This window comes from Neophocaena asiaeorientalis, unplaced genomic scaffold, assembly GCF_003031525.2.
Source record: "Neophocaena asiaeorientalis asiaeorientalis breed wild unplaced genomic scaffold, Neophocaena_asiaeorientalis_V1.1 scaffold317, whole genome shotgun sequence".
NCBI lineage: Eukaryota > Metazoa > Chordata > Mammalia > Artiodactyla > Phocoenidae > Neophocaena > Neophocaena asiaeorientalis.
This window is the reverse complement of record NW_020173114.1, coordinates 4,860,828-4,879,965: the sequence shown is the minus strand read 5'-3', so window position 1 is coordinate 4,879,965 and position 19,138 is coordinate 4,860,828. Positions and strand designations below refer to the sequence as shown.

The 19,138-nt window shown below is 34.3% G+C and overlaps 1 protein-coding gene across 3 annotated transcripts in view; it reads left to right on the top strand.

The window, feature by feature from the left end:
* Positions 1 to 19,138, top strand: part of EVI5 (ecotropic viral integration site 5) — a 206,187-nt gene that overhangs the window by 125,539 nt on the left and 61,510 nt on the right. For all 3 annotated transcript variants that reach the window (XM_024743628.1, XM_024743627.1, XM_024743626.1), the window contains 4 exons: positions 968 to 1,102; positions 4,566 to 4,706; positions 5,887 to 6,045; positions 13,856 to 14,002. In XM_024743628.1, the coding sequence (XP_024599396.1) occupies positions 968 to 1,102; positions 4,566 to 4,706; positions 5,887 to 6,045; positions 13,856 to 14,002 (582 nt within the window). The remainder of the gene's footprint in view (positions 1 to 967; positions 1,103 to 4,565; positions 4,707 to 5,886; positions 6,046 to 13,855; positions 14,003 to 19,138) is intronic.

The following is a 19,138-nucleotide window of genomic DNA, read 5'->3' as shown; positions in this document are numbered from 1 at the left end:
AATATCTTTTTGCTGTTTTGAACAGCTTTGTGTAGAAACTAGTTTAAAAAAAGGGATTTCTAAAGTAGCTGTATTGGTATAAAGTAGGAAAGGAAATGGAAAGGTTTCATGCTTCCATGGCTAATTTCTTTATGCAGCATCTTCTTTTTCTTTGCTTCCAGCAGTCATTTTCATGAGTATATTTAAATAGATCTACATTTCTGGCAGCAAATACATTTTTATTCTTTCGGGATTTAGGATGGTTCACGTTAATTGTGGATGCTTTGTTTTTATTTCTATTAGGTTAAAATAGAATTTTCAGTAAATACGTACTTCTGTAGTCTGTAATGGTGCTGTCTAATAGTAATATAATGTGAGCCAGATATGCATTTTAAAATGCCATGTTAAAAGGAGTAATTAATGAAATTAATAAATAATAAAAATTTTATTTGATTAAATTAATATTTTGTTTAACTCGACATTTGAAATATTATTTCAACATATAATCAGTATACAAATTACTGAGATATTTTGCCTTTTTATTTCACACTAAACCTTCAAAATCCAGTTTGTATTTTACACTGAAAACTTTTCTTAATTTGGACTTACCACATTTCAAGTGCTCTGTAACCATATATGGCTGGTCGTTACACTGTTGTCCAGTTCAGGTCTATAGAGCTGGAACAAATTCTTAGTATCTGGATGGATGGACAGATAAAAAGACATATTTATCTCCTATAAATTGGATTCAGTTAGTGTAATAACTGATTATGAACACCCAATAATATGATCATCTTTATAGATATCAAACCTGGAATTTTTTGTTCATTGGAAAGTTAATTGGAGGAGATAAGCTGGAAATATTAGGTGGATGGAACTTTTACAGTCTGGTTGCCCTCAATAGTTGTATTGTGTAATTGCACTTATTTTTATTATATATACATGTTCATACTTATGAAAAATTTCAGTGTATGTCTGTAACTTGTAGCATAAATGCAGTTCCAACTACAATGAAGATTTTGTGCTACAGCTAGAGAAGGAATTGGTCCAAGCCCGACTGAGTGAAGCTGAGTCTCAGTGTGCACTAAAGGAAATGCAGGATAAAGTTCTGGATATAGAAAAGGTAAGAACAACATAAATGCTTTCATTCCCGAATTAGAATGGAACATGTGATAGATACTAGTTAAGTACTTACTGAGTAGTGAAATTGGACTTGGTGTTTTTGCACATTAAAAATCTTACGTATTATAAGAGAGGAAAGGAAAAAAATACATGATTCCCATTTATTCTTTGTTGTTGCCATACTACTCAAATTGCCATATTTAGGGTAAAAAAGGGGATTAGAGCCCTTTTAGAGGAAAACAACCAGGATAATTTTGATATGAATAATGTTTAAGTGTCAGAGAAGAGAAACTTAGGGGATAGAAATTAACCATTGTCAAGATGAATAGTACTTACAGCATTTAGACTATCACCCAAATGCAGCTGGTACAGTATCTCCCAGACTTCTCGTTTCTGAAATTGTGGGGGAAGTGGGACAATTTGAACTGTAACAGTCTACAAGGTAGTAATATTGCCTCTTGGCCATTGGCCCAGTACTAACCCTTTTTGTTTTGTTTTTTAGTGTATAAAATATGCTGAAAGTATTTGTCTTAAGCACATTTCAATTAATGTAATTAAACAGAAGACAACTTCTAGAAGAATTAGATTTAGCTATGAAAAACTTGCCATATATTTGTTAATTTATGGAATACTTTTTGGGTCAATCCAGACCATAGTGTATTTTTTAGTTTAAAGCCTGTGCTAAACACAAGTAAAAAGAACTAAAAACATAATCACATTGGTAGTTTTTTTAAAAAATGAAAATTACCATTTTTATCCCTATAGTATATAAATACATCATGTTGCTTTTATCCAAATAAAAGGTAAATTTCAAAAAAAAAAATCCACTGTGAAATTTGCATTCTGACTAAGCACAAAAGTACACAAATATTAGGTCTAATCAGAAATTTCAGCTGACAAGTGAACATTTTTACTTTGAAATATGTAGATCTGAGATATAGGAGTGAATATTTTGATTGAAACACATTGCAAATATACCTTGTTTTCATGTAAAAATAATTTTTTTAAAGAGAAAAAAGAAATCATCTTCAAATATTATAATACCTTCATCTGCAAGAGGTGTAGAAATAGACCAATACATAAACATTTCAGCGAAAATTTCATCTGAGTGTAACTGTTACAGCTTTCCAAGCTGCAAAAAAACCACCTCTGAATACATAGGAAGATCTTAGCTGGAGGTGTACTTACAGAAGCTAACTTACCTTTTTTCAAAGTTATTAAAGAACAGATTAGTAGTGGAAATAGAAATGATTTTAGGTTTCTTACAACCCTCCGACTTGAGAGTCTCTGTTCCAAATCACAAACTCTGAATCTCTGTTTTCTCATTTATAAAATCATAGATGATTTGGGCTCTGTGTTGCGTTTGTTTCTTTGGCCCTTGGGTAGTATCTAGCCATTGAGTCAAAAACTCATAAATAATGGACATGAAAGATACCCTCAAATTGTTCTTAACTGTTAGAATAGGGTATAACTACAATCAATAGTGGAATAATTTTGCTAGAAATCTACTTGCTATTTTTATATTATTTTTGGAAAACTTATTCTCCTGTTTGCTGAGAAAAAAGCCGGCAAGAATGCTGTAAAAATTGCCTAATTAAGAGTATTCTGGGCTCCATGATTTAGGTAAGAACCTGGATCTTTTAGTTTTGAATATTTGGTAGAAAGAAATGTCCTTGGGTCCAATTTAAAAATAAATTTTTAAGTAGCTTTGTTGGTATTCATGTTACAGAGTAGAAAGGAAATTGGAAGGTTTCATGCTTCCTGTGGTTAATTTCTTCATGCAAGATACTTTTTTTAATGCATATACAGTAAATTTCTGGTTTTCAATTGAGAAAATATTTCAAGTCCATCATAAAAATGTGTAGTTGGCAAGAATAACTTTATTCCATCATCTCTGTGGGCTAAAATCTTCATGAAATATTTCAGATAGAAAATTTCATAGACTCAGGACTTGATATTTCAACAGTACTTCAGTTTACCTAAGGAGCTTTTACTAGAGCCTAATTTAGGATTCTTTGGTCATTCCCCAGAGCAGTTTAATATAGCAACCCTATATCCTATGTTGGGTCTTTCAGCATGGTAGGAGATTAAATCTTGTACCCTTGAAGCAAATATTTAGGTCACCTTGGTGCTTATTTCTTGAATATTGATATAAATAGTGACTAAGGTACAGATGTTTTACACTCCCTTTTCAAAATGATATGCTGAGAAAACATAACAAAACAGATTTTGGACTATTCTCTTCCATAAATCTTTAAAACATAAATGATGTTCATGCTTTGTAGTCCTAATCAGAGGTTAGTATGTTCACTGCCATATTGAAAAACATTTTTAATCCTGTTGCTCCATAATTAGTATTTTATTAAACAAAACAGAGCTAGACTTTCTGTGTCCTCAACATTAAGTACAGTTACCCTTATACCTTCCTGGTGGGAATGTAAAACGTGCAACTGCTTTGGAAAAGTTTGACAATTTCTTAAATGTTAGAATTACCATCTGGTCCAGCATCTCTGTTCTTTCATATATACTCAGGAGAGTTAAAAACATATATCCACACAAAAACTTTTACATAAATGTTCATAGCAGTGTTATTCATGTAACCCCAAAGTGGAAACAACCCACATTTCCATCAACTGATGAACGTGTAAATAAAATGTGGTATATCTGTACCATGGAATATTATTTGGCAATAAAAAAATGAAACTTGAAAACATGCTAAGTGAAAGAAGCTAGTCATAAAAGGCCATGTATTTTATGATTCCATTTATATAAAATATTCTGAATAGGCAAATTCATAGAGACATAGATTAGTGGTTGCCAGGGGCTGGGGGTAGGGGAAACGTAGAGTGACTGCTAATGGTATAGGGTTTCTTTTGGGGGTGATTAAAATGTTCTGAAATTAGTTCGTGATGTTGATTGCACAACCCTGTGAATACTCTTAAAACCACTGACTAGGGACTTCCCTGGTGGTGCAGTGGTTAAGAATCCACCTGCCAATGCAGAGGACATGGGTTTGAGCCCTGGTCCAGGAGGATCCCACATGCCGCAGAGCAACTAAGCCTGTGCACCACAATTACTGAGCCCGCGCGCCGCAACTACTGAAACCTGCATGCCTAGAGCCCATGCTCCGCAACAAGAGAAGCCACTGCAATGAGAAGCCTGCGCACCGCAACGAAGAGTAGCCCCCACTTGCTGCAACTAGAGAAATCCCATGTGCAGCAATGAAGATCCAACACAGCCAAAAATAAAATAATTAATTAATTAAAAAAACAAAACAAAACCCACTGACTAGTGTTCATTAAAAGGGTAAGTTTTATGGTTTGTGAATTATATCTCAATAAAATTAAATACAATTACATATGGGAGAAAACAGCTCGTTATTTTGTTGTATTTTATTGTTATATATGCAGTATTTTATTCTTCAAATTAAAAAAAATCCCCAATTAAATTTTCTCTTGCTTTAGAGAAACAACTCGTTTCCTGATGAGAATAACATTGCAAGGCTTCAGGAGGAACTCATTGCTGTGAAACTGAGAGAGGCAGAAGCTATTACGGGTTTAAAAGAACTTAGACAACAAGTCAAAGATTTAGAGGAACACTGGCAGGTATATCAAAATATTTTGTGTGCTTTAAAAAAGAAAGGTAAAACCTGAATATCCATTTTGTGTGAATTTGAAGTAGTTAATGACCAACACTAGGATCTGAGTTTAAAGTGAGAAAGACCCTGTTTAATATACAAAACTGAGAGCATTTATAAATTGAAAGTACCTTTAGGCTTTTTCTCCCTTTCTGATTCTTATAAGTAAATAAAAGATAAAATAGAGATCAAGTCATTTTTATTGTGTTGTTATACCATTGTGATTTGTGTAACTTTTTCTAAAAAACTAAAAGAAAATACTTCTTTATATAGTACTTATTTCTTCTCCTGTTGATATTAAATTCATTGGTCAGTATGAAACATCAGAAGGGTGACACCAATATAAATTTGTTTATGAATTTGTAACTTCTTTCGAAAATGGTTTTCCCACAAAATAAAACAGACATTCAGTTAGTTATATGCCCACAAATTTATTCACCCACAAATTTATTCACATATGAGGGAAACTATTGAGAAGTAGCAATAAAACAAAACAAAGCAATCTATAAGAGAGAAGGGAGAGAGGGAAGAAAAAAAAACTACACATCATTTCAGAATAGTGATCTTGGTATGAATTTGGGATGGGGGATGCATCTAGCAAAGAATGAAGTTAGTCCTTTAAGTTGCCATGGCTTGTTTTTTTTTTTTTTTTAGGAAGTATCAGGTGGCATTAGAAATTAGAAACAAATGAAACAAAACTGTCCTTCACCACAGATATTTTGAGAACACTACTCTCAACTTCTAATATTGTTTCCTTAATTCATGAAAGGCCCAATTTTCCCCTTTTCTTGGGATTTCATTACAAAATAATGTAAAAATCTCTCAGAAAAAAATTAGGGTGAAAAATGTATTCTTTACAATAATTAATCCACAGTATAAAAAAAATTGAACTATATCTGAGTTTATATCGCACATCTACCACTTACTGGCTGTGTGACCTTTCTGAAGTTACTTACTCACAATTTCCATTTTCTCACCTCTATATTTAAAATAATAGTGTTTAACTTTTAAGATTTTCTGGGGATTAAATAAAATGATTCATATAAAGTGCCTTATACAGTACTGGTCCTGAAATAAGTGCTTCGTTAAGTTGGCTCTTACTGTAATACTGGGAATATTTGTTGCGATATAATTTTTTTGTATTTCAGCGCCACTTAGCTCGTACTACTGGGAGATGGAAAGACCCACCTAAGAAAAATGCTGTGAATGAGTTACAAGATGAACTGATGACCATTCGACTTAGAGAAGCTGAAACACAGGCAGAAATAAGAGAAATAAAACAAAGGATGATGGAAATGGAAACACAGGTATAATGGGAAAGCCTAATAGCTTTAAAAAATACAGTTAGCCCATTAAAAGTTTATGCACAAATTGTATCATCCTTAGAACAGAGCCAAAAGGTGGACATATGAAACTGTCTAGACTGCAGTTTTCTAGCCCAGATAAAAAGGGCTAAAAGTATATTCCTTGACAGCAGAGATTTAATATCTTCTCTGACTCTTTCAACAAAGTTTAAACAAGTCATAAAACTCTATATGACTTTGTTTCATTGTTGTACAACCTGAAAGGGAATACTCATGTTGAGTAAAATTTCTTAACTTCAACAATATTAACAGTCAGGACCAGTTAATTCTTTATTGTGAGACTGGCCTGTGCATTGTAGTATGTTTAGCAGCATCCCTGGCCTCTCTACCTACTACCATATCCCTCTACCCTCTACTCAGCACCACGCCCCTGCCACATTGTGATGGCCGAAAGCATCTCCACACATTGCCAAATGTCCCCTGGGGGGCAAAATTGCCCCTGGTTGAGAACCACTGATGTAGAATATAATGTGAATGATGCTTCCTAAAGTTGTGTAGTGTGGTGACTCTGAGCAGTCAATTCCGAAATTACACATCTTTCTTCTCAAGTTCCATTTTCTCTAATAAATCTTATCTCAAATATGCTTGACTTAAGATCTGCAAAGTCCTTTTTATGTAACCCATTTACATTATAAAAGTACCTTTGGTACATTTGGTTTTTATGTGGTACATCTGTGTGGACTATATTCTTTATTCTCTGTAATGTTATTCAGTTTTCAAAATACTTATTCAGTCAGTAGGGGGCATAGTTAACTCATATATCATTCTGTATACTTACTGCAAAATGACTATCCCAAACAGACTCATATATAGAGAGAACAAACTGATATTCATCAGAGGGGTGAAGGATTGGGGTTGGTAGAAATAGGTAAAGGGGATTAAAAGGTACAAACTTCCAATTATAAAATAGTTGTCATGGAGATATAGTATACAGCATAGGGAATATTGTCAATAATATTGCAATAACTTTGGACAGTGATGTTATCAGACTTACTGTGGTGATCAATTTGCAATGTATATAAATGCCATACCATATGGCATTTATATGTCACTACGTTGTATATCTGTAACTAATATGTCAACTATGCCTTAATAAAAAAATTAAAAATACATAGAAGATATTTAAAAAATGATTATCCCAACTTGAACATGGAAATGATTATCCCAACTTGAACATGGTAATGTGGATGTGTAAATCCTTTAGATTAAACGTATCTTGTTTTACATTGTTCAAAGTTATTTTCTTGTATTGTTCATTGTAAATAAAAATAACAGTAAGATTATGAAAAGTAGAAATCCAGCTTTGTGATGGTAAGTTTTATTTTTATAATCAGATTTTATCCCAGTATAGATATTAAAGATGCAAACACAACTTTTAAACCAGTGTTCAGGATTTATTTCAGAGTGACTATAGGTGAATGGATCAAACTCAGCAAATGTGGTTTTGGGAACTTGTGACTACAAAGCAGTATGCAGCCATCAAAGATCTTACACTTAAAAAAAAAAAAAACAAAAAACTTACACTTGAGAAATCAGGCAAGCACAAACTGTATTTAATATAATTCACTATGTGAGATAATCAAGGTTAACTAAATTTACTGTGGTAATCATTTCGCAATATATGTAAGTCAAGTTATTATGCTGTACACCTTAGACTTATAAATGCTATATGTTAATTATATCTCAGTGAAACTGGAAGCAATATATAATTCAGAAATTTGTAAGTAGAGAGTTAGATAGAAATTGCTATGGAGAATAGGACAGGACAGTTAATTGCAACTTGGTGGTTTGGAGAAAGGCTTCCTAAGGAATGTGTATTTTGCACTGTGCCTGACTAATGATCATGGCTCCTAAATGTCAGTGCATGTACTGGTGATGATCCATGAAGTTTTCTCATTGCAAAGTGAGGAAAATAAAAACAGATAGTGTCGTGTGATGTTAATGCTGTATTAGTCATCTAAAGAATATTACATCAAACACCTATGTATCCAGCATCCAGATTAAGAGATAGGTCCTTGTTGATACATGTAGCTCCAGTTCTTTCATTTTAATGACTTTTAGAAAAGTCCACCTGATAAGTATACCTTGGTTTATGGAGCCACTTTCCTTTTCGTACCGATTTTTGCTATTACACACAGGGCTGCTATGAGCATTCTTGCATGTTTTCTTGTGTATATCTCTAAGAGTTTCTTTAGTACAGGGGTTCTTATCTTTTTTGTGTGCCATGAACCCCTTTGGCAGTCTGAAACCTATGGACTCCATCTCAAAATAATGTTTTTTGATGCATAAACTACATAGGATTTCAAAGAAAACCAGTTATATTGAGGTACAGTTATCAAAATACTGAAGAACAAGTTTGTAATATGGAATGCAAACAGAGACATACACAACATATTCCCATTGCAGGAATCAGGTTTTTCATAATTTAGATTTTTTTGTACCTAAATTAGATTGTGCTATAATTTTCCTTTTGGGGGAGCCTTTTATCTGGTTTTGGCACCAAGGTAAGCTGGGGGAATGAGTTGGGTTGTATTTAACTTTTTCTGTTCTCAGAAGTTTTATGTAAGATTGAAATTACCCATTACTTGAATATTTGCTGGAATTCATTCCTTTTTTTTTTTTTGGGCCAGGCGGTATGTGGGATCTTAGTTTCTCGACCAGGGATTGAACCTGTGCCCCCTGCAGTGGAAGCACGAGATCACTGGACCACCAGGGAAGTCCCTGGAATTCATTCCTTTAAACAGTCTTGTTTTTTGTTTTTGTTTTGTGGGTGTAATAATTATTGATCCTAGTTGTTGAAGGGTTGTAGATCTTTTCAGGTTTTCTTTTTCTTCTTGAGTCTGGTGCTGTAAGATGTGCTAAACTTCTTCAAGACTTTTTAAGAAAAGAAAGAAGGCACAAATAAACACTACTAAGAATGAGAAAAAGGGACATAAATATAGATCCAGTGAAAATATTTTTTAAAAACATACTCTGAACAAGTTTAAGTGATACATTTGAAATTTGAGTATTTAGATGAAATGGGCAGTTTCCTAGGGAAATATAATTTGACTTGATGTGATTTTTGCTTTGGTTTTTTCTTGAGCTTCTGGGACCTGTGAATTTGTGACTGCCATGAAATTTGGAAATTTCTGGGTCATTATTTCATCACATATTTCTTCTCCCACACTCTCTTCTTCAGGGATTCCATTTACACTTATGTTAGGTTGTTTGATGTTGTCCAGCAACTCTTGGATGCTCTACTCTTTTCCCTCCCATTATTTTTTCTCTTTGTATTTCAGTTTCTATTGACTGACATATTTCTCTTGATTTATCACTAAGTTCACTGATTCTTTCCTCCAATTTGTGAGTTGTCTGATGAGCTGTTGAAGGTATTCTTTACACCTGTTAACTGTGTTTTTTACTTCTAGTATTTCTGTTTAATTCTTATAGTTTTCATTTCTTTGCTGATATTACCTATCTGATGTTGCATATTTTTCACCTTTCCCATAGAGCCCTTATTTTAAATTCCCTGTCAGATAATTTCAATATCTGTGTCATATATGAGGCTGGTTCTGTTGATTACTTTGTCTCTTGGAAGTGTTTTGTCTTTTACCTTTTCCTATGCTGTGTAATTTTTTGTTGAAAACTAGATGTGTATCTTGTGTAGAGCAGTAGACTAAGGTAAATAGTTTCTTGCCTGGAAATGGGTACATCTTTCCTTCTACTAGGTCTTTAATGTGGGGGATTTGAGTTGATATAGTCAGGAGTTGGGCTGCTTTGAGGTTTGTTGTTTCTGTGGTTACCCTCATTGCACCACGGGCTTCAGATTCCTCTAGCAATATCTTATTTTTAGATCAGGGGTTGGTTTGCCAAAGGGTTTTCTTAATATCTGTAGGTCTTCCCTTCGTACAGTACTTCAGGGTCCCCAGCAGTATTCCACTGTTACTTGTTGCAGGAAATTGGAGGGTCAGAGAACACTTCTGCCCTATTGTTCTGATAAAGCCTCAGTCTTAGGCTGCATCATGTCCCTGGATCTGGGGTGTTTGGTCTCATTAGTGCTCCTGTCCTACCCCCAAGCTATAGTCCTGCCCCTTCCCCAGATGCACTGATATTCCCCATGCCCCAGAGACAACAATATTTGTTGCCCTGCTCCAAGCAGATTAAACCTTTTGTTCTGTAGAGGAGATAAGCAAGGATTAGTGCCCCTCACATATCAGCTGTTTTCCCCCTCCCTGCGGCCTGTACCATGGAGATCTCTTTCTCAGGACTCCCACCAGTCTTTTTCGTGTGTACCTGTTGGGGTCCATGAGGGAAAAGTGTATAAGAGTTTATGCACTCTATTCTCCCCACGGGCTCCACGCTTTCTAGCCAGCCCACACTTGAGCTCCACCAATTCAATGTTTATTCTAGCTGAATTATTCTTAACAGCTTCTAGCAGCATCTGCCCTGTCTCTTAGATTTTGAGCTAGTTGGTTGTCCTGTGACCTCACCTCTCTGGGTTCAACATTAGTTGTGAACTTAGAGTTTGGCTGGCTTTTTTTTTTTTTTAATTGAAAAGGTGGAAGCAATGTTCTTTCTGATTCTCTATATCCCCAATCAGAAATCAAAAGTCTTTTTTTTTTAATTTTATTTATTTATTTATGGCTGTATTGGGTCTTCATTTCTGTGCGAGGGCTCTCTCTGGTTGCGGCGAGTGGGGGCCACTCTTCATCGCGGTGCGCGGGCCTCTCACTGTCGCGGCCTCTCTTGTTGTGGAGCACAAGTTCCAGATGCGCAGGCTCAGTACTTGTGGCTCAAGGGCCTAGTTGCTCCGCGGCATGTGGGATCTTCCCAGACCGGGGCTCGAACCCGTGTCCCCTGCATTGGCAGGCAGATTCTCAACCACTGCGCCACCAGGGAAGCCCAAAAAGTCTTTATTATGATGTATTTGAAATTATTTTATTTTGTATTCTGTTTCTTCTTTCTTTCTATGTGTTTTCTTCCTTTCTTGCTTTTTATTGGATTTAGTATTTTCTTTCTCCTTCTATTAGTTTGACTTTTATAATTCCTTTTCTTTTCTATTAGTGTTTATTACCTAAAGGAAAAAAAAAGGAAGAAAATGCTTGCCTGACTGAACAAAGTCTAAAGTTAGTAATTATCTCTGTCATTCTTCCAAACTATATAAGGGCCTTAGAATAACTCCACGTGTTCTTCTTACATCTTACGATTATTGTACATTTTTTTATATCTCCAAATTCCTAGGCATTATTATTGTTTTATGGAGTCAGTACTCCTGTGGATTTGTCTACCTGCATGCCAATTTTTTGCTCTCTTCTAACTTTTATCAAACAGTTTCTTTCCAGTTTCGATCATGAGTTGTAAACTCTCTCACTTTCTTAAAATAAATGTACTTTTCTCTCACTCTTGTATGTTGTTAGCTGAGTATACTTTTATAGAATGAATTTTTTTTAAGCACTACCAATTTTTCCTGTTGAGATGTCTGCTGGATATTTCACTTTCTGCCTTCACAGATACTCAATTTTCCCCTTGATTTGCCTCTTCTTTTCTTTAGCATTTTATAAGTTTTGTTATAATGTATTTTGATGAGGCTTTATTTATGTTGATATTTATCCTGTTTGGGACTAGTTGTGCTTCCTGAGCTGTAGATTCATATGTAGTTGTTGTTGTTGTAAAAGATTCCCAACTATTACCATCTTCTTAGGCCATCGTGTCTCACCTTTTTTTCTGCAACACCTGTTAGGTATATTTTATCCTGAAACACCTAATAGGTGTATTTTATACCCCCTTATTCTCTTTATGTGTCTCAACATAATTGAATTTTTAACAGCAGTGTCTGTTAATTTTAAAAATTATATTTGGTTATTTTTCAAATTTGCTGAATGCGTTTTTGACAGTGACCTGTTCTTTGTTTATGTTTTTGCTTCTTCTTTTTATGTCTATGTCTAATAATTTTAAACATAAACTATTTTGTATAAAGCCCTTATGTGATTATTTTACTATCTAGAGTTCTTAAAAATCTATTCTTGCTATTTATTTATTTTTTTGTCTACCATTTCTCACTCATAGTCAGTTCTTGGATTTTGTTTATGTGTGAGTGTTTTGTTTTGTAATTTTGGATCGTGGAATGGTATTCAGGGGTGTAGGGAGGAGTTGTGTCTGTGGGAATTCTTTGCAGCTTATGTTGAAGTTGTGTCCCTCTGTAGTATAGTTATTTGTCTTAATGGTAGGAGGTAAGACAGTAAAAAAGAGGTTGTGGAACATTTTGAATACAGTACTAAGAAGTTCACTCTTAATTTTGTAGACAGTGTTCATTGATTGAAAGTGAGAAAGAAGGGGGTGACATAGAGGATGGTCTTAGGAAGGAGGCATTTCTTCTGTGAGTCAGGAAGATGAGTGGTGAAGATGAAGAAACCTGGAAGTAGTAGAAAGTTTTAGAGCTTAAATCTATTGGATGATCCAGATTTTAAAATTAAAACTGGAGGCAGGATCATCTTCATAGAGTGAGATAGAATAGGTTTAATAATAGTAACAACTGAGTATTTATTAAATGTCTTAAATTTCAGGCATTAGGTGAGAACTCCTTCCATAAACTTTTCTCACATAATTCTCAAAACACAGCCTTAAAAGACAAGCAGTAATATCTATAGTTCTATCAGAGTACTATAATTTGATGGCATTAGTTAACTTGACCAAGGTTGAAGAACGGTTAAATGAAGAGCCTAATTTTGCCTGTCTTTGGTTATGAAAATCCATACTGTTTCTTTCAGGCCTCTAATAGAATAATTTAGCTTTGAGAGAATTCAAGCTGGGTCAATCCTGAATGTGAAAACTGCCTCGTGTCAGTAAATTCAAGATCTATAACAAGATCCTATTGTACAGCACAGGGAACTATATTCAATATGCTGTAATAAACCATAATAGAAAAGAATATGAAAAAGAATACATATGTAAAAAACTGAGTCACTTTGCTGTACACCAGAAACTAAAACTACATTGTAAATCAACTATATACTTCAATAAAAATAAATAAAAGATCTATTTTTTTATCATGTCCTATAGTTATAATACACTAAGCAGCTAGCATGTATTGAGTTCTTACTATATATTAAGCTCTGTTAACATGTATTATTATCTTGTTTAATTCTAAAGATAACCAAATGAGAAATAGATAGTATTTTTATGTACATTTTTCAAATGAGGAAATAGAAACTAGATATTAACTAGTTTGCTTACTCACCAAATAGCAAGCCAGAATTCAAAACCAGTCCATCCTCCATAAAAACAGACTGTGCTATATATATTTTAGGAATGTAGAAGTTCATGTGATATATTTTGTGACATTAAAAAGTTTACAGTCCAGTAAGTGGTGATGATACCTTTTGATTAGTCTGTGTTTTCTTTTGGGAACTGGAAAAAGGAGTTAAATTCATCGTATCACATCTATATTATACCATATTGCCTATTTCAGAAATTAATACCTACAAGTTCTATGTAAACATCCTTATAGTTTATAGATATTTATTGTATAAATGGTAAATGGACCTCTAATGAGAATTTCTAATATGAACCTTATGCATCCTTTTGGATGATTTGATTCTTAAGGCAGTTTTATAGTTTTTTTAATGTATTTAACTATTTGTTGAATAAAATAGGCCTATAACTAATAATAATATTAAGAATATTGTTGAGGCATAATATGCGTAGGTAGAAATTTATAAGTTTTTTCAGGCCTTTTATCTATACTCTGAGTTTTTATATTTTTAATTATTAGAACCAGATCAATAGTAATCATCTTCGAAGAGCAGAACAAGAGGTGATCAATCTACAGGAGAAGGTGCAGTATCTTTCTGCACAGAACAAAGGACTACTTACCCAATTAAGTGAAGCAAAGCGCAAACAAGCAGAGATTGAATGCAAGGTAAATATATCATTTAGCAAGTTTATGTTTTTGTCAATATAATAATACTTTTTTTGTTTTTGTCTCATCATTTGAGTACATTATCATAAAACCAAAAAAAAGCTAGTCTTATTTCCTACTTTTCCTGAAGTTACTTTGGCAGTTGCTTTCAGGCCAGGTTAGCTCATCTTGCTCTGGGTGGATTTCAGTCAGGAAACTTCATTTTCAACCACTTGGTTAAATGCCAGTGCAGGAAATTAAGTTAACCAAGTGGTTGAAGATTGGTATCTCTTTTTACCCATAGCCCTTTAAAACCGAAGCTTTTAATGTCTCAACCAAAAAGATAGGTAATTTAGAAAGGTTGGGGCAACTCTGCTTTTATTGGTACCTTATTGGCAGGCTGTCAATATTGATATATGTTTTCTGGCTAGAGAGCAAAAGAGGTGTGCGTGTACCAGTGGGTTGGGAAAATTGTGTACATTTCACATTGCTATTTTAATCAGTTTTTAAATTTTTTGTGAAGTGTTTAGATTCGTAAAACGTGTAAAAGTTTTTGAATGCAAGTAGACGTTTTTTCCTTTAATAAATTTACAATATAGTAATGGTGAGAGAGAAGAGGAGGTTGGGAAATGGGGTGGAAGGAGAGGGACTGTGTGTGTGTGTGTGAAGTAACTGAAGAGAAGACTGTGGTGTGAACATTAGAATGGATTACTGAGGACAAGTAATGGGATTTTAAAAATAAACTAGACATCCATCTTTCCATGGTGAGATAGTAGGAATGATGCCCTTTAAAGATTCCAGCCTTATTATTCTATGATAAGAAATAAGACTTTCAATGGCACATATAAAGCTGTAATTCCATCAACTTGTTCTGGTGTCATTAAAAACCAAGAGTGAAGCTTGAGTGGTTTATCAGTGTCACTGAAATCCAGAGATGAAATTACATCCTAATAAATATGCATGGCTCTTACAATTTACACTGACAGAAATCTGTAGGCAGTACTGAAGTTTGTACTGACATAAGAGTAGTCCCTCTTGAAGGATGTGACTAGGCTTTTATTTTTGGCCTCATCGTGCAACTTGTGGGATCTTAGTTCCTGGACCAGGAATTGAACCTGGGCCACAGCAGTGAAAGTGCCAAATCCTAACCACTGGACTGCCAGGGAATTCCCTAGACTAATTTAAAAATAAAATGATGTGACATGAGGTTACATCAATTTGATTTATCATACTAATTATCTGTTTGAGTTTTTTGGTGCTACAGTGTCTGTGCTGACTTACTTTTAATAAAGAATTAAATTTAGTCTTTTTTATTATTGGTATAAGTTTTCCTTTAAACATGTTGTTAACACTGTTACTGGATTTAATATTGCTCCTCAAATGCCTTAGCACCTTTTAATCAAAGTACAGTATTCTTTGGAAATAAATATTTGGGGAGTTTGCTGATGAAAATAATGGTTTTCTTTGAATTTATCTAAGTAATGGGCTCAGATTCAGAATTTTCAGAACCGATATGAGATTTTATTTAGTTTTAACTTTTCATTAGTACCTTTGTAAAGTATGTTACAGATACTGACTCTGAGATCTCCCCCATGTTTAAGGTGTATATTGATTTATTCAGTCTTTTTAATGCCTTTTGCAGATTTCAAGAATGATCAGTGTTAATTGTCACCCTAGCATCTAGTACATTCTGGTTAAGTGTACATATTTTATTTTGTCATGTTGGAACAATTCAGCAACAAACCTAACTTTTTCAAGGGAACTAGTCCTTCAGTTATATAAATCTGATTCATTTTCATTTAGTTTTATATGATTATGGCTTGTGATTTGCTGATAAGTAATTATTAAAGCTCATATTATTTTCATTGATGTAAAATATGTCAGGATACTGTTTTTAATATTAGTGTTATTTTCCCTCTTTAACTGAATTTGAATGTTCCCACTTAAAGATGAAACAGTACAAGTCTAAGACCCCTAATACGAAAATCCAAAACACTGAAATTTAAACATTTTCATAAATTTCACACGAATCCATTTGGAAGCAAAACCAGATTTGAATTAATTTACAGCCATTTATAATTTTTATTTATCCCACTTGGTGTGGGTATTTATACTTCACTGCTTCATTGTGTTAAGCATTGAGTATACTCTTTCATTATGGATGCTGCCTCAGATCCCACTGGAGAGTACTAATGTTTGGTTTATGCACCTTACTACTCTTAGAAAGTCTAAAAAATCTGAAATTCCGTAACACACCTGGCCCTCAGGATTTTAGTAATAAGATTGTAGGATTCCTACATAAATCTAAATTTGAAGATTATAGAAAGATTTTCTAGTCTCTATTCATATACAAACATAAAATTGTGTAATAATGTTAAGAGGAAAGCTGAGTGAAGTATTATACTGTGATTATAATACTGTGCATATATGGAACAATCATAGGAAGAAAAAAAGAAATAAACCTCTTGCTTATATTTCATATACATTTTATTTGCTTATTTATTTTTTAAATATTTATTTATTTGGCTGCATTGGGTCTTTGTTGCTGCACACAGGGTCTTCGTTGCCGCATGCGGGATCTTCGCTGCGGCATGCGGGCTCTTTGGTTGCAGCATGTGGGATCTAGTTCCCTGACCAGGGTTCGAACCTGGGCCCCCTGCATTGGGAGCACAGAGTCTTAGCTACTGGACCACCAGGGAAGTCCCTCATATAAATTTTAGTAGCTTAATACTTACACATTTTTTCATAATGCTTCGATATTTTTAAACTAAAATATAAATGAAAGCATTCCCCTTTTAGTTTCTTCCTGACCCTACCAGATACCCTTTTATTTTTTTCCCAAGTAACTGCTTTTATTACTTTCTGATAAGTTCTTTTAGAGTTTCTTTTAGGTAGATACTAACAATTTAAAATGTATACTTTTAGAAATATACACTTTTATACAATTAAAAGTGTATACTTCTTCTCCTCACTTTCTTATGTGAAAGTTAGCAGACAGTAATATATTCTACTTTTTGCTTTTTTTTTGGTGGTATGTTTTGTAGAGCTTTCAATTATCAGTGCTTAAAGAATCTCCTCATTAGTACTAAGGTACATTGTTTTCCATTTCATGCATATACTATAGTATACTTAACTAGGTCCTTATTGATGAGCACATGGGTTGTTCCCAGTGTTTTGCTACTACAAGCAGTGTATAGTGAATAACTTTGTACATACATAATTTCAGATGTATAGAAGTATATCTACACATTCCTGTAGGATAAATTGCTGTAAATTTGATTGTTTGGTCAATTGTACTTTCATAGATTTTGTCAAATTACCCCGCTTAGGGTTGTATCATTTTGTACTTTGACCTGCAGGGCATGATAGTACCAGTTTCTTCATCATGTTACTTGCAAATTGTGTAACCAAATCTTTTCATTTTAAATAGATATAATTTATATGTTCTAAGACAGTGATTTTCAAATAGGGATGGGAAGAGGTGAGATTATGAGACTTTAAAGAATGATGGCATCTATCAGTACTTACATATTTGTCAAATATTTGGGTGTCTTCTATTTGTCAGTTTTTCTTGTAGGCATTGGGGATACTGTAATGGAGAAAGTGGGCATAATGTTTCGTGAGACAATAAGTAAAAAATAGGAAAGATCATTGGTAATGATGTACTATAGAATGGGAGGTTAGGGGAAGTGGCAATTAAGATTGAATGCCAGGAGATGGTAGCAGAGCTGGGACCTGAAGAATAAGAAGGAAGCAGCCATATGAAGAGTTGGAGGAAGATCTTTGCATGAAAAGGGTCAGAGTTCAAGACCCAAAAGCAGGAAAGAACTTGGTTGCTGAGTCTCATGTATAATGCAGAGCTGAATGAGATAAAGTCAGGGAGGTAAGCTAGGACTCCACTTCTTACTATGTAGATTTTTATAGGCCTTGGTAACAAGTTTGAGTTTTACTATTAAATGCTGTGGGAGGCCACTAAAAAGGTCTTAAGCAGGAAAGAAACATGATATATTTTTTGATTTGCTATATTTGCTTCAGTTTTTTTACTTTTAATTTTGAAGTAATTTTATGTTTACAGTGAAGTGGCAAAGATAGTACAGAGTTCCCATATACCCTTTAATCAGCCCCTCCTAATTTTAACATATTACATAACCATGATGCATTTATCAGTACTAAGAAATGCACATTGGTATAATGTTATTACTAAATTACAGATTTTATTTAGATTTCCCCATCGTGTCTCATTCTTCTTTGAGCTGCAACAGTTTCTCAGTGTTTTCTTATCTCTCATTACTTTGACTATTGAAGAATACTTGTGAGGTATTTTGTAGAAATCTTTCAGTTTGGGATTGTCATATGTTTTCTCATGCTTTGACCAAGGTTATGTATTTTAGGAAAGTATACAGAGATGAAGTGTTTTTCCCAGTGCATCATATCAGGGACATACTGTCTTGATATATCTTACATCTAGTGGTGTTAACTTTGGTCATTTGATTAAGTTGGTTATCTGTCAGCTTTCTCTACTACAAAGCTTTTTCCCCTCATATTCTGTCCTTACAAACAAGTTACTGAGCCTAGACAATGGTCTGAGTGGGGGAAAGGGCATTGAGCCACAACTCCTGAAGGAAAGAGTATCAAAGAACTTGTGGGCATGTGTTAAGACCACCAGAGTTGGACAATAATAAGTATTTGGAGGAACTATTTTGAGTTTATGCAAATATCCTTAAGGTTTCAGCAACTAATTCTATTTCATTTTATTTATGGCTGCATTGGGTCTTCGTTGCTGCATGAGGGCTTTCTGTAGGTGTGGCGAGCAGGGGCTATTCTTCGTTGCGGTGCATGGGCTTCTCATTGCGGTGGCTTCTCTTGTTATGGAGCATGGGCTCTAGGCACGTGGGCTTCAGTAGTTCTGGCACACAGGCTCAGTAGTTGTGGCACACGGGGTTAGTTGCTCTGCGGCATGTGGGATCTTCCCGGATCAGGGATCTAACCTGTGTCCCTGGCATTGGCAGGTGGATTCTTAACCACTGCGCCACCAGGGAAGTCCCTCAGCAACTAATTTTAGCATTTATTAGGGGATAATGCTTGTAGCGATTAATATAATTTTTTTGTTGTTTTTAGCTTTTTAAATTTTTATTTTATTTTTGGCTGTGTTAGGTC